The sequence below is a fragment of the Lineus longissimus genome, chromosome 9 (assembly GCF_910592395.1).
Source record: "Lineus longissimus chromosome 9, tnLinLong1.2, whole genome shotgun sequence".
NCBI lineage: Eukaryota > Metazoa > Nemertea > Pilidiophora > Heteronemertea > Lineidae > Lineus > Lineus longissimus.
The window spans coordinates 430,997-446,309 of NC_088316.1; the positions used below are offsets into that span (position 1 = coordinate 430,997).

The following is a 15,313-nucleotide window of genomic DNA, read 5'->3' on the forward strand; positions in this document are numbered from 1 at the left end:
TTTCAGCAATCAACTAGAACTTGGTGGAATACTGATGTTTGGAGGATGAGTCTCAACCATGACATACTTGTATATGCACAACATCCCTCCATGTTCTTTCCGTCCGATATTCTGAAGACAAAGTCACAACCTCCTGATCAAACTCTGTGGTCTGAACTATCGTACACATTTACAAGACCCACTCTGCCTATGCGTTGAAACCTGAATGGTAGTGGGCTGTTGTCCACAGACAATTTTTTTGGCTGTTTTAATTCCACCAGATTAGCAAGTGTCTTGACTTCAATTTTTCTTTCACCAGCCCATGCCAGGGCACATAAAGGTTGCATCCACGTGGCGAGTTCCTTCTGATGGATGTCTCTCAGACAGGATTGAGTTCCCTGGCTAACAAACCAAATTGTGGGCGAAAATCTCAATGCTGATGGTATCACCTTCACATGTCACAATCGCTCACCATCTTTGGGGACAAGTGTCACAACCAGCCATAGCTCGTAGCAAAACGAAGAAGCTGATCAAGTTACTCTTCTTTCTGATCTTGACCTATTACAGCTGGTTCTACTCCGTCATTCACCTTCTCGCGCACTATAGTATACTGCACCAACTCGTGTGTGTGTCCTGTTTATCAGAGAAGGTTGCCCAATAAAAACGTTGACGCTTTCTCATCAGCATCGAATTGTGAATTTAGCGAAGGAAAAGTGGAAGCAACCATGGTACGTCAAGACTATCATCATTATAGGCGTCACAACCAATGTCTGGCCATCATGAAACTAGACAGCTCGACTCTGCATAGTACCGGCGAGACAAGATTATCACGAGTGTCACAACCAATGTCTGGCCGCCTTACACCTACAGTGGGCAAGTATCAGGGAAGATGTCACAACCAATGTCTGGCCGCCTTACACCTACAGTGGGCAAGTATCAGGGAAGATGTCACAACCAATGTCTTCAGCCACCATCAAGTTGGACTGCAATTGGCTCTGAGCCACGGTTTTCCGCCAGGACTGAGGAGACAAGTCACAACCATCTGATTACGAGGACGATATTTTCAACATATGCCAACCAAGGACATGGAAACTGGTGGTTAGGTGCATACATACTTCATGGACAGCCCCTTGTGGCAAGTTGTTGAAGGCAAGAGCCATGTTTGTTCCAAACATCTGAGAAACAGAATCACAGAACATATTCATCAATGAAGGATCAAACAACCAACAGAATTCACAACCACGAGGACAAGGAGCCAATGCACTTCAAAGGCAAACGACATGGATCCAGCAGGATGACAGTTCACGGTCGTATGAATGAAGACAAGCAAATGCTTTCACTGAAAACTTCATGGATATACACTACACCTTTCTGTACAAAAGTGAACTAAAAGCATTTTACCAGTCTTTATTCATGTCACCTCATGCCGAGGACGAACAACCAGGGGAACATTTCACACATGGGTACATCACAATCTCTCAGGACAAGAAGGCAACGAAGTGAAGTAGACTTTGAGAGGAATTTTATTTCCAAGTTAGCAATCCAGCAAGTGTGTTAGCACAAGAACCAGCTACTACTACAGTGATATTGTATTGCCCCTTGACAGAGGGACATTTGTAAATTGTTGGTGCATTTCACTTGCTAAATTCCTCTTTCCACACAAATTCATCAGATTGAATATTTGAAGTATGGGCCAAGAAGACCAACAGAAAAGACGTTTTAGAGGCATTCCCACAGTTTCATTTGCCTGTGTCAACAGTGGCCAGTAACCTGTTTATTCAATGTGATGCATCAGTGTGGTTGGATCTGGTTTGGCCACTCGAGAGAGCGTTTGCCGGGTCGCACCTCGGGGAGGTACCAGATCTCAACTGCAGACAGATGGGTGCCTAAGCTATCGTAGCCGCATTCCCCACCGTATCATACAGCCACAACCCATGTAAGGAGGCCAAGTGACAAGTCCTACGACTCAGGTACCTTTAGCATCTCAAAATAAAACTTCAAACATGAGAGTAAAGCACTTAAATTAACACGATTTATAGACTTCCAATAGCAAATATTTTCTCAAATCAAAACGTTCCAAATCATTAGACAATTCTTCCACAGAGCTGTGAACTTTTGCTACAGTTTTATCTTTGAGCTGCCAAGTGTACCTGATTCATAGAACAAACACAGCCCAAGGCTAGACACTAGGCCATTGTGAAAATTATCACAAAGACGACTTTTCCATTTTCACATTTTTTTATTGGAATTTACATTTTCTTCTGTACATCTTACTCGCTATCAACATTCACGGTCTGTGAACCTGAAAAGAGAAAAGAGAGCACCTCAAGACATCTTGCTGAGACAGTTTCCACAGCTGGTCAAGTTTCCCAGCCCGATACGGAGAATAAATCAACTGCCCATACACCACAAAATTCATTTGTCAGACAGATATTACAGGATTAAAGCTCAATTTCTGAATGTTCCAAATCCAATATTCTTCATACCGTACATGAGATTTGTCCAAGAAGGGAACATGTGGGATATTCACAAAGCTCCCTGAATTCTACTCAAGTTGGCCTGGACATCACTTACCCTTGAAGCCATTTGGCATCTCAACATATGTGACAAGTGTGTAGAGCTTATGTGGGGAGTCCTCGTCCTCATTCCTCTTGCGGGCAATACGTACACGTACCCGGTAGGGTACGTTCCTTACTCCCTGGGACCAGATGTGCTTGTTCAGCCTAGTGTCGATTCGCACATCGGGAGTTCCCATCATCTTCTCGGCAAATTTCTTGATCTCCTTGACAGCCCGTGGTGCCCTCCTCTTGAATCCACTGAAACAGAACAGAACACAACAATGCTAGCTTGGCGCTAATGAGTATCAAGCTTCATGCAGCGCATCACAGCTGCAAGAGTAAGAACTGAAGACCAGGTTTGGTCTTGACTTGACCGGACAGTACATCTACAATATACATTCCTGCTTGGAAACCACAGATGTAGGCGTAGATGGGAGCTCCTTTTTTTACAACACCATGAATCATGAAGTTGATGCAACAAATATATTTTTTGGCAACCCTGAACAGAGGACCGCCTGCAATACCTTATTCCAGTGATTTCCACACTTTCACTTGGGCAACTTCGCTTGCCCACCTGTGCTTGCATCTGCCCCTAATGATAGAGTTTCTGTTAGGTCGATAAAACTGATAACATGGAAAATCAAGACTTACACTCCGTGTATTCTCTTATGCATGTGGATGGTGTATTCTCTGGTGACCACCTCGGCAATAGCCGACTTCTTCTTATCGCCTTTCTTTGAACGAGCCATCTGCAATACCAGACATACCATATAAATGACAGTGTCATGAAGCTGTTCTTAGCCAGAGCCTGGCTGACAACACTTACAGGCTAGTTTCTCTTAATTTTGAGCCAAGGCCAGGCCAAACAGGAGTCAGGACAAAACATAAAATGATACAAACATTTTACCTGCGTGTGTACTATATAATTATAGTAGGCCTACTACACATATCATGATTGGCCATTTACAGCACGCACCACACCGGTCACCCACACTCGGACACTGCATTCCACCATTTACAGGAACTAGCACATCGCCACATCCACGACTATGATCATACACGATACATGCACTCGCCGCACTGGCCAGTTGGACCAACAACTTAACAAGGCTGCATTACCTATTAGGGCCTTTGCCCTGGCCCTAGTCCTTGTCATGGATTCAACCTTGACACAACCACACAACCATCATTTCATCCCCATCATGTCAGGACCGTGTATATTTTACCACTGTACATTTCCATGTACATCGTCATATTGTACATGCCCATGTCAGAACACATGTACATTTTGTGCAGAAAGTCCCATTGCGCATCCATGACAAAATCATTTATTTTGAAGCCACCAGGTAATATTCATTGATAAATTATCACTGTTAAGGCTTTTTAAGAGTCTTGGCATTCTGTACATGTGGGTTATATTTCTTTTTGAAAACTGATTATCGGCGATTTGACGGATTTAATTTACAAATTTCATCGAAACTGACCTCAAGCCGGAGTGAATGCTATAAAGGAAGTCGAAAGGGTATCCGGTCGTTTCGCTACCTGACGTTTTCGCCCCCAGTCGTTGCGCTCCAAATCGAAGTCGTTTCGCTCCCTGGGACTTTTTTGATCAGGTTCCTTCCGTTAGGCGGCGCAGGATATAATTTGCTGAGAAAAACTTCTTAAAAATTGTCATTTCATGATTAACAATTTAAATACAAATTACTGATGGTAACCAGGTGTTTATAAACCCTCGGACCCTCTTAGTAGAGACTTCAATATCTGCCGAATCATTTAAAACATATGAAAATGTCCTAGTTTGCTCGTTTGTCGTATTGCAGTAGGTTGACATTGGTTTACTTTCCACACTGTACATTTTTGATGGGAAAATTCCTACACCTCCATATTCACCAGTACCCTATTCAGTTGAGTTTAGTTCTGAATTCGAGAATTTCATGATTCATGACCAGTCAGTGATGAATGGATCCTATATTCTAGCATAAGAAACACAAGTCTCAATGGTCTTGGTCCTATCCTATCCTGGCTGTGATAATATTCAGCCACAAAGTTATCAGCTGATCAGTTTCTTCAAGAATTTGAAGAAAGGGAAACTCAACTTTGTTTTATATCAAGTTGTTCATGACTTCTTTCATTTCAGTTACCCCTTCTACAATAACAAATGTAACCTTCATCACGTCTCTTAAATGTCTCTCCTTTCCTTGGTGATGGAGTGGATGATTGTGCTGTTGTGTGGCTGTTTACAGTTCTATATCAGTGATGGTAAGTGTATGTGTATATAATGTGATATGGTATGCACCTCAGCTATGACCTGACTGGGGAACGAGATAATAAGATCTGTAATAATCTTTTAGATCCTGGATCTATATAATGCAAACTTTTTTTTCTCTTTCAGCTTGTGTGAACCGACAAGATGAAAACATGCCCTATGGTGGCGTGATTTCTGTTGAAAATTATCCGGAAGGAGTCACCAACTTGTTCCGCTGTAACTGGTATATCTATAGACAAGATGGGTATAAGAAGCTAGCAGTCACTCTGAAACATATTGAATGTGAGTACTTATACTGCAGGAGTTTATTTATAGAACTTTGATAGTGCTGAAGCGTCCTCCGGCCTTCTGGATAAGGTGTCTAGCTAAACACAATCCAAGGGTCATCTGTTTACCATGGTCGCTTCTTTGTCATTGACAATTTTGAGGCACTATATTGAAATGGCGAAAGGTGACTTGATTGAAGAGGTCCTCATTTTTATACACGTTTTCGATACTTGTTAATCCCAACACTATTTCTCTTTTCAGTTGTTGGTGAAAGTCGGTTGATCATCCACACAGCTAAGCCAAGTGAACATTCCACAGAGACGCTGGTGTTTGAGACCACAACGAACCAGATGGGAAATGAGACATTTGTGACAGATGCTCCGTACTTTTACTTTGAGATCAGAACAACTCGAGGCACTGTGACAGAATTTGCCGTTCAGTATTTGTCGTACAATGAACCAAACTCAGGTACATGTAATCTTCTGTATTGTTTGTTCTAATATGACAAAGCATATCTCTACACTGTCGGGCTAGCATCGTGGCCTATTTGTTCTGTTCTTTGTCTTGGTTGGAAGGTTTGAATCCAAAGTGAAACTGTTGTGTCTTTGGCATGCTAGTTCAATAGGTAAAGTCTGCTGATAATCACCTGAGATAGCTTTCTGATATGGTTGGAGCTTATGCTGAATTTGGTAGCAGTAATTGACCTGGAGCATCGCTTCTCCTGGGTGGATTGCTGGTCGAATTCAGACAATAGAAATAAGACAAAATACATTATTTTGTTCATAGGTGTGTGTCCCGTATCTTCCCAAAGTCATGTAAATAGTGACGACTTCCTATGCAACGATAACAAGTATTGTATAAATAAAGGCTTGAAATGCAACGGAGACCAGAACTGCCTGGATGATTCTGATGAAGGAAGCGTATGTAGAAGTAAGTCTATGCCATTTCTATTAGACACCAATTGGGCAGGTTGGGTTGCTGACTGGCTCTGGATCAGTCTTTGGCTGTTGGTTATTAGACTCTTAGACGATATAAAACATAACAGTTCTTCCGCTTTATTCAGGAATTCTTTGCTACAAAATTCGATCTCCGTCCTTCTTCTTCAGCGCGCCATTCGACCCCCGCGGACCAAGTCCGCACCAGCCGGATGTGAGCCGAAGACAGTCACATCCTACTGGGAAACTATTAACTCCTATCCATCCTCCCTTCCCCGTTAAAACCTTAACGGTAATCAAATCTATTAAACTTATGTACATGTGTATACTATTGATAATCAATGTCCCAACTGATAGAACCCCAAATTTAACCTATTGAGTACTGGACTCACAGTTGTTCAAAAACTATGCTTAAAAGGCTTATGCCGAGTTTAAAGTGAAATGACGTTTTGTTAACAAATACCAGCTGAACCCGGAATATTCATAAAATGACAGTCCATTATAATTTCCGGTAACGTATCCTGACTGACTTTACAGTAGGTTCAGCTTGACTAATGCAGATCAACTGTCTATAGAATATATCCAATAGTGAATCACTATTCCATCTATACTCTTTGAACATGCCAATTTTTTGTCCGTCTGTCCATCTGTTATGGAACACAGAATTCTCAACTTCCACAATTATGCACAAAGAATGAAACGGTTGAAACTCTGAATACTGTCATCCACAAAAAACTGTAACGTGTTGGTTGATATGGTTTAATGAAAAACAAGTAACCCCAAGCAATTTTGCTCCCAATTTTAATTATCAACCCATTTTGATTAAGTCTAAACAAACTGATTGTTAGCATTCAGAATTTCTGTTGTTTCATTAAGTTCACCATTGTCCGGATAGTGACTGATAAGCACTATTTCAAAAAGGTCTCTACACGTATCCAAGTGTCCATTTCACAAAAAGGATATCCATAATGATAAGTCTATTAAATGTCACTGTCCTCGAGCAAGGCACTTCTCGATGATGGTTAACATGGCTTGGGCACCATGCACCACGAACGATCTGCGACCAGCATGGCTTGGGCACCACGCACCAATAACGACAGCAAGCATGGACTGGGCACCATGCACCAATAAGCGACAGCAAGCATGGCCTGGGCACCACGCACCAATAAAACAACAGCAAGCGTGGCCTGGGCACCACGCACCAATAAAATGACAGCAAGCAAACATGTCAGCACTGCAGGGGGCACAACCTGACGATTGGCCTTATCATAGTCTTCTCGCCAACCTGGACTTTGACCACTCGACGATGACCATCTCTGCCGGTAAACACTTCTGTTACTCGTCCCATTGGCCAATCTCCTCTCACTGATCCAGGATCTGCCACCAGTACAACGTCTCCTACTTCTAAATCCTTCTTGACATCTCTCCACTTGTGGCGCTGACGCAACAGAGGGAGCCACTCCTTTAACCACCGGGACCAAAATTCCTTCAGTAGCTCCTGAACTCTCCTCCATCGTCGTCTTGGGTTGAAATCTGAGCTATCTATCTCTTCTGGGGCAAACTGTCCGCCGCACTGACCAAATAGAAAGTGGTTAGGTGTTATAGGGGGAGCATCCTTGGAATCTGCTGACTGGTAAGACAACGGCCTGGAATTGAGCAGGGCTTCAGCTCCAGTGAATGCAGTGCTCAGCTCTTCATCTGTGATGTCTGCTTTCTGAAGTACAGCATATATCGCCTTCTTTGCACTCTTCACCAGACTTTCATGAATTCCACCAAAGTGAGGTCCATGTGGCGGATTAAACCTCCATTTTATTCCTCGCGCCGCTCCATCTCTAGTTACTCTCACTTGGTCCAGCTGGGTGACCAATTCCATCAATTCTCGGTTAGCCCCAACGAAGTTCGTGCCATTATCTGAAGTAACTTCTACTGGGACGCCTCTACGGTGAGTAAATCTGTTGAAGGCATTCAGGAACGAGTTGGTATCTAAAGCATATGCCATCTCCAAGTGTACCGCCCTCGAGGCATGGCAAGTAAATAGGCACAGGTATCTCTTAGTTTGTACTCTCCCTCGTCCTTGCTTAGTAAGAAACGGTCCAGCATAGTCGACTGAAGAAACTGAGAAGGCTCTCATTGGTGGACTCACTCTTGTTCTTGGCAGGGGGGCCATCAATTGTGACGTTACTCTTGCCTTCTTACGTTCACAGGCTGCGCACTTAGCCTCCCAATCCCGGATCTCCTCTCGACCTCTAATAATCCAATACTTGGCTGACATCTCTGACAAGATCTTGTTTGTCCCAGCTACATGATTCTCTCTTTCATGGTAGAATCTCACCAGTAACTGGGTCACGTGGTGTTTTCTCGGTAGTATTATCGGGCACTTGGCTTCATAGGACAGATTATCAGCATAAGCTAGACGACTGTTGCTACGAAGTAAGAAGTCGGCATCGTATTTTGGCGTCAGGCCAGCTATTTGACTGGACTTGGGCAGCTCCCTTCCATGGCATAACGCGCTATACTCCTCTGCAAAGGCTTCTTTTTGGCACTGTCTAATCAAGAGTAACTCAGTCGCTTTTACTTCCTCAACTTCTAGTTCTCCTTGTTTCCTCTCAGTGGGGGCTGCCTGACAATTTCCGATAAACCGCTGCACCCATGCATGAACACGTGTCAATCTCTGCCAGCTGGAGAATCGGGAAGGGTCTAGTCTTGTATCTGCAAGGTTCATCACTTGTTTTAGACTGTTCTTTTCTTCCAAGCTGAGGTAACTGCTCTCATTTTTCATTTCATCCTGGACTTCATCTCCCTGTCCAACAACTCTCTCTGGCCACTCTGAAGAATCCCTCTGTAAAAACTCTGGGCCGTCCCACCATAGGCTGGACTCTGCTAGGTCTTTTGCTCTTACACCTCTTGAAGGCAGGTCTGCTGGGTTTTCTTTGGTTGGCACATATCTCCACTGTTGAGGGTCTGTATGTTGCTGTATCAGGCCTACTCGGTTGGCAACGAAAGGTTTCAGTTTTCTGCTAGGTCGCTTTATCCACCAGAGAACGTTTTGACTATCACTCCAAAACACCACCTCCTTGACATTGGTGGCCAATGCTGCTACAATGCTCAGACTGAGTTGAAGTCCTAGGACCGCCGCCATCATCTCTAGTCTCGGGATGCTCACTGAGGTTAACGGTGCAACCTTGGTCTTGGACGCTACAATCCTTGTGGCTACCATTCCACTGGCATAGGTGCTTCTTGCATACACCACAGTCCCATATGCATCTTTTGAGGCATCACCAAAGGTGTGAAGTTGGAAACTTGTCATCTCCTCAGCAAGTTGTAGGCATCTAGGGATCCTGGCTTGGGCCAACCCTGTGATTTCAACTATCCAATCCCAAGCTTTCTTTTCAATCTCCTCTGGCAATTCTTCATCCCATTCCACGCCACACATCCATACATCCTGCATGATGATTTTTCCTTGTATAACATATGGCGACATCAACCCAAGGGGATCAAAAATGGTTGCTATTCTTCGCAGTAGGCTCCTCTTCGTAAGCTTGAGATCAGCAGCAGGGGGTGTCAGCCGATAACAGAACGCGTCTTCTTCCGCCTTCCACAGCACTCCAAGGGCCTTTACTGATGGCAAATATCCCTCCTCCAAATTAATCTCTGAAGCTCTATCTTCATCTGGTATGATGGCTAAAACTTCGGGTGAGTTGGACAACCATTTTCTGGCATGCATCCCAGCTCCTTTCCACAATGCTGATAACTCTCTGTACAGCTTTTTTCCCTGTTCATCATCGTTCACTGAGTCAAGAGTGTCGTCCATGTAAGTTGACTTCAAAATTGCCTCTGCTGCTCTAGGGCACTGTGTCTGGTGGGCTCTTGCATGCTCTTGAGAAACCAACTGTGCCAAAAACGGTGAGCTGTTGATTCCAAAAACAAGTCGCTGGAACTCAAACGTCTCTGGATCTCTTGTCCTGTCTTCTAGGTCCCGCCACAGAAATCGGTGATACCTTTTATCTTCTTCTTCTAAGGATATCTGCAGGTACATCTCCGCTATGTCGCAAACAATAGCAACTGGGTACCTCCTAAAGCGCAGTAATACCTCGAACAGCTCGTTTTGGATCTTCGGTCCTGTATTTATATTGTCATTCAAACTGACTCCGTCAACTTTCGCCGAGGCATCGAAAACTATCCTTGTTTTTGTTGTGCTCTTGTCAGGACGGACCACAGGGAAGTGTGGTAGGTACCACTGGTGACTATTTCTCTCATCATCCTTGATCTTCTTAATGTAACCCTTTTCTTGGTATTGCTGAATGACTCGGGAGTAACTTTTTCCAAGCTCTGGATTTTTCTGCAGTTTGGTCTCTGTTGATATCAGCCGTTTCTCAGCCATCTCCCGGCTATCTGGCATTGCTGGGTGGTGGTTTCCCTTCCATGGTACGGCCACTTGATATCTGTCCTCTACTATCTTGACTGACGATCTGGCATTCTGCAGCACTTTCCGATCACTCTCATTCAAGGGGGTTTGTCCTTCATTCACTTTGCTGATGCTCTCTATCTCCCAAAATGCTCTCAGGTTATCATTGATTTCATGCAGCAATGGCGACTCCTTGGTGAAGAAGCTGTAAGCCATGTTGGTTGCCTCCCTCTTTTGGCCCGAGGGAGTCCCTACCGGACCGATACACGTCCATCCCAGTCTTGTCTCTCTCGCTGTTGGTTCACCAGGTCGACCAATGACGTCTCGAATGCTTTGATGTAGCTCACTGTAATCTGCACCTATCAGGAGATCCACTGAGGTTCTCTTACCAATCTTTGGAAACTGGATATCTTTCAAATGGCTATATTGATCCTGCTTCAAAGACCAATCTGTTGCTTTTAAATCACCCGTGACTTTATCCACTGTCTTTGCCCAAATCTTCATATCTACTCGTCGATTCAAACTTTCTATTCCCACTTCAACTGGCATGGTGGTGAATGTCTTCAGCTTTCCATTTAGGACGTTAACTGTGGTTTGTTCAATTTTCCCTTGCACTCCGAGTTCTGCAGCTAAGTTTGCATCTATGTAGGTCGATGTACTCGCATCATCTAGCAAGGCGTTAGTCTTTATTCTTTTTCCACCATGCTTTATTATGACTGGAACGGTTCTCAGCGCGATTTCACTCGAGTTCTTTGCAGCCAGTGTCACTGTTGCCATTGTGCTCTCATCTGAGTCTTGGTAGTTACCACTCCCTTCCATGGGTCGACGACTCTCAGCTCTCTTCGCTTTTCCATGCAGCAACCGGTGGTGTGTCTGTTTGCAGCCATCTATCTTGCATTGACGTGTCCTTGGGCACTTTTCTGCTCTGTGACCATTACCGCTAAGACATCTATAGCAAAGTTTCTTTTCTTTGGCTGTTTTCCACCGCAGGTCCACTGACATCGCCTTGAAGCTGTCACATTCCCATGCTCCATGCTCTGAACCGCATACATTGCATGATCTGGTGTATTTTCCCATGGCTCCGGAGTGTGACTGTGATTGACGGTCTGTGCTACTTTGTGACGTGACAAAGCTCCTATCTTTTCTTGGGTCTTTCTTGGGAAAATCCCTCACACCATTGATGGCTTCCATAGCGTTGACTTGAAACTCTGTTTCTTCATTTACAAATTCTCGAAGGGACATCACAGTTTTCTCTTTTGCTTTATCATAGGCCCATCTGTGGTAGCGTGCAAGGAGAAGCTCACTCAGTTTCCGCTGTATTGACAGAAACAAACTGCCACTGCCCAATTCAGATTCCTGGTGCGCATCCTTCAAATTAACTGTGATGACATCTAATAGTTCTGCCAATTTCTCTAAATCCTTTGCATTCCCATCACGGACTTGCTTGAACTTCTCTAACTCATCCAGTCTCAGGATAAGCTGCCTCCTCTGGCCTCCGTATTTTCTCTCCAGGCGATCCTTAGCAACTTCATATGCAGACGCTGAATACCCCAACCCATCAACAACTTTCAGAGCTTCACCAGTAAGGCATTCTCTAAGTCTCAACAGCTTGTACTCTGCAGTGATAGTGGTTTCATCGACGCAACTAGTGAAGGCAGCCTTCCATGCTGAGTAGTTTCTCTTATCACCACTAAACTTGGGGATAGTAACGCGGGTTAAATGCCTTGTAGGATCAAACTCAACGGCCTGAGAACTGGAACTTCCGGATGAGACTCTACGGGAACTGCTGGTCGTGACCGCTGCAGCAACTGGTCTTGAGCTTGGGCTGGTACTACTGCTGCTAGTAGTGGTAGTACCACGACTGGTGATAGTGTCACTGGTACCACTGGCAGTGGTAACACTAGGGGGCGGCCTTCTTGGACTGCTGGTTACTACTGGCGTTTCCTCAACACGCTTTTTCTTCGTTGATACATAAAACTCCTCGAGTTTCTTGCTTATGTCGTCATACTCTTGCGCAATCTTCTCCATCTCATCAGAGATTTTGTCGAAATCTTCAAGTTTTCCATTGTCTAAATACGCGTAGGTCAGCTTCGACATGGTTCTCATCGCCCTCTCTTGAGCATCATCAACCTTCTTGGCAGCTGCTTCTATTTGATTACGGGCATCTTCACTCAAGGATGTATCCCTATCGGTGTCTAGGCCTAACTCTTCCAACACATCGTCCAGCAACGACGCCAGTTTTCTTCTTGTCTTTGTAAAACCTGCTTTATCTACAGCTTTCTGTGCTTTCCATTCTCTCACCTCTTTCTCAGAACATTTCTCACGCTCATCATCATCATCAGCATGCAATCCATTGAGGTTATACTCATCCTGTTCACCGTCTTCTGTATGCGTGCCTTCGCTACGTACATCGTGTACATCGCCACGTGCATCGTGTACATCAACACGTGCAACTTGCATGTCTTGTTCTGATGGCGCGTCCTGCGAGCGGCCAGGGCGCGGGAGGTCGGCTCGATCTTTACTCATTTTTTCGGAACTCTATGCTTTAAAGTCTCTATACTATATTGATAACTACGCTCTGCTACCACTTGGTTATTAGACTCTTAGACGATATAAAACATAACAGTTCTTCCGCTTTATTCAGGAATTCTTTGCTACAAAATTCGATCTCCGTCCTTCTTCTTCAGCGCGCCATTCGACCCCCGCGGACCAAGTCCGCACCAGCCGGATGTGAGCCGAAGACAGTCACATCCTACTGGGAAACTATTAACTCCTATCCAGCTGTTTAGGAGAAGTCAGTTGCAAGCTACTCCCAATATTCACTATGATGGGGTCTTTTGCCTCACCTCTAATATGATAAGGCAGTTAATATAAAGTGACTTACCCGAGATCATATACAAGCTGCTAATACGAAATAACTTGTTTGTTACATGCTACATGTTACATGGTACATGTTACATGGTACATGTTACATGCTACATGTTACATGCTACATGTTACATGCTACATGTTACATGCTACATGTTACATGCTACATGTTACATGTAACATGCTACATGTGACATGCTACATGTGACATGTTGCATGCTACATGTTACATGCTACATGTTACATGTAACATGCTACATGTGACATGCTACATGTGACATGTTGCATGCTACATGTTGCATGCTACATGTGACAGTGCGAACAGTTAACACAGCCTTATTGGAAGATGTCACTGACGAGGTTTTTTTCTTTCAGATAATATAGCAGTGGTAATAGGTGTCATCTTAGGTATTATCATCGGTGCACTAGTGATATTATTAACCACTTATCTCCTAATACGATACCATCAACAGAAGCACCCAGATAGTTTCTTCCGTGATCCGTTTGGCTACGAGCCTCATCGTAACGAGCCTTCTGCCCATTTCTCAGCTGGGGCGGGAAATCAGAATGGCATAGTAAGTATGAAATCCATGCAGCAATGTACTTGGAAGTAGCCTGCATTAGGCCGTACTAGAAGCTGTTCTGACATACAGCCTAACAGCAAGAAGGTGGGCTTTGCTTGGAGTTAGAGGGAGCCTGAATTTTGCCCTATAAGGATCTGTTATGACACGCAGCTGTTGAAGAAGGTGGGCTGTACTTCTTAGGCCAAAGGAAGATTGGTAAGAAAGGCTTCTCCGGTAAGGTGTTCACCCTTTAAAATTATTTACAGTAATTACTTTACCATTCTTCAGGCTCGCCAGACAGATCCACCAGTCGTAGTTGTGGGGGAGATAAGTCCGACCATTCAAGTCTGATGTCAAAAACTATTGCGCAAGCACTACTTCAAGATACATTCCTCTCAGTGTTGTGGAGTAATGTGGGTCATGATTAGGATCACATACTGTGTCAATGCTATCAAGCTGGATGGCTGATTATACATGTAAGATAGGTCTTTTATACAGGCCCCCCTGAACCAGCTTAATAACATCATCATACTAGATGTGTCAATATATAATTCATGCATTTATGTACGATTTGAAGAAAGATATTTAGGATGTTTTATCATGAAGATTTTGAAGTTATAAGAGGTGTTTTGAATTGAGCACATTTATAAAGTGTGGTTACTCAGTCTGCAAGAGGTCTCTTGTCCCTTTAGTCTGTTTGAACTTGTTCTAACTTGGATGAAAATCGTGGCAAGGTTCAAGGGTATCTGCATTGTTATTTTGTGTTCTCTGGGCTGCTTACTTGAAAACATGTTTTTGTACACAAATGTTATTGATATGGTTATACTTGAAAGGGTTTAAGTGATATGTGTATGTGAAAATTGGTTTGCTAAGAAACTATTTATATTTTGATACATTTCGTTGAACAAGTGAACTACTTATTTTTTTGATGAGACAATGTCAAGTAATGACCGCTAGTTTGTGTGACATCTTAGATTTACTCAAATTGAAGTCTTACAAATTCTGCTCATTATTTGTTGTAATGTAAAGAATGATGTACAAATTGTCAATTCTTGTGTGTATATTTCATTATCATCAAATGCAGAGTGTCTCAAGACAATCCCAGGCCAACACTATTGAAGACTAGCGAGCTCCTGTTTACAGAATGAATCAAAGAATGTACTCAAACTGTTTGTTTACACTTCCTGTGAAAATGTGCCGTGTCGTCTGTAAATGTATGCGAGGGGTAGCATTGTTTTCCAGACAGTCCTTCTTTGAAAGGCATCTAAATGACTTGCCATGCTTGTTTATTTTGAACTGCTGGAGACAATTGTGATATATTCTCAAGTACAAACGGACCAGGACTCTCACCATCTTGTGAGAGCTGTGATGTTACATAGGATGTGGTTGTATCCAAGTTGTTATGGTGTAACTTGTATATTTTATATTATATATGGATTTGTGCAACTTTCCTTCTGTCCACGAAAATGACA

General features: G+C 43.6%; 2 protein-coding genes across 4 annotated transcripts; one reads left to right on the forward strand and one right to left on the reverse strand.

Moving 5' to 3' along the window:
* Positions 1–2,198: 2,198 nt before the first annotated feature.
* LOC135493531 (large ribosomal subunit protein eL31-like) lies at positions 2,199–4,077 on the reverse strand. The gene is made up of 4 exons (XM_064780929.1): positions 4,022–4,077; positions 3,189–3,286; positions 2,554–2,795; positions 2,199–2,281 (listed from the first exon to the last, which is right to left on the reverse strand). Exons 2-4 carry the CDS (start codon positions 3,284–3,286, stop codon positions 2,250–2,252), a joined length of 372 nt encoding a protein of 123 aa, XP_064636999.1. The 5' UTR covers positions 4,022–4,077; the 3' UTR covers positions 2,199–2,249.
* An 83-nt stretch (positions 4,078–4,160) lies between these two features.
* LOC135493735 (uncharacterized) lies at positions 4,161–15,309 on the forward strand. 3 transcript variants are annotated; one of them, XM_064781277.1, is made up of 7 exons: positions 4,161–4,255; positions 4,675–4,796; positions 4,930–5,085; positions 5,332–5,538; positions 5,857–6,000; positions 13,654–13,853; positions 14,130–15,309. In XM_064781277.1, the coding sequence occupies exons 2-7, from the start codon at positions 4,721–4,723 to the stop codon at positions 14,190–14,192; spliced, it is 846 nt and encodes a 281-aa protein (XP_064637347.1). In that variant the 5' UTR covers positions 4,161–4,255; positions 4,675–4,720; the 3' UTR covers positions 14,193–15,309. The 3 variants fall into 3 exon arrangements, with proteins under 3 accessions (XP_064637347.1, XP_064637345.1, XP_064637346.1); XM_064781275.1 differs by having other exon boundaries at positions 4,163–4,356; positions 14,130–15,308; XM_064781276.1 differs by having other exon boundaries at positions 4,168–4,247; positions 14,130–15,308.
* The last annotated feature ends 4 nt before the right edge of the window (positions 15,310–15,313 follow it).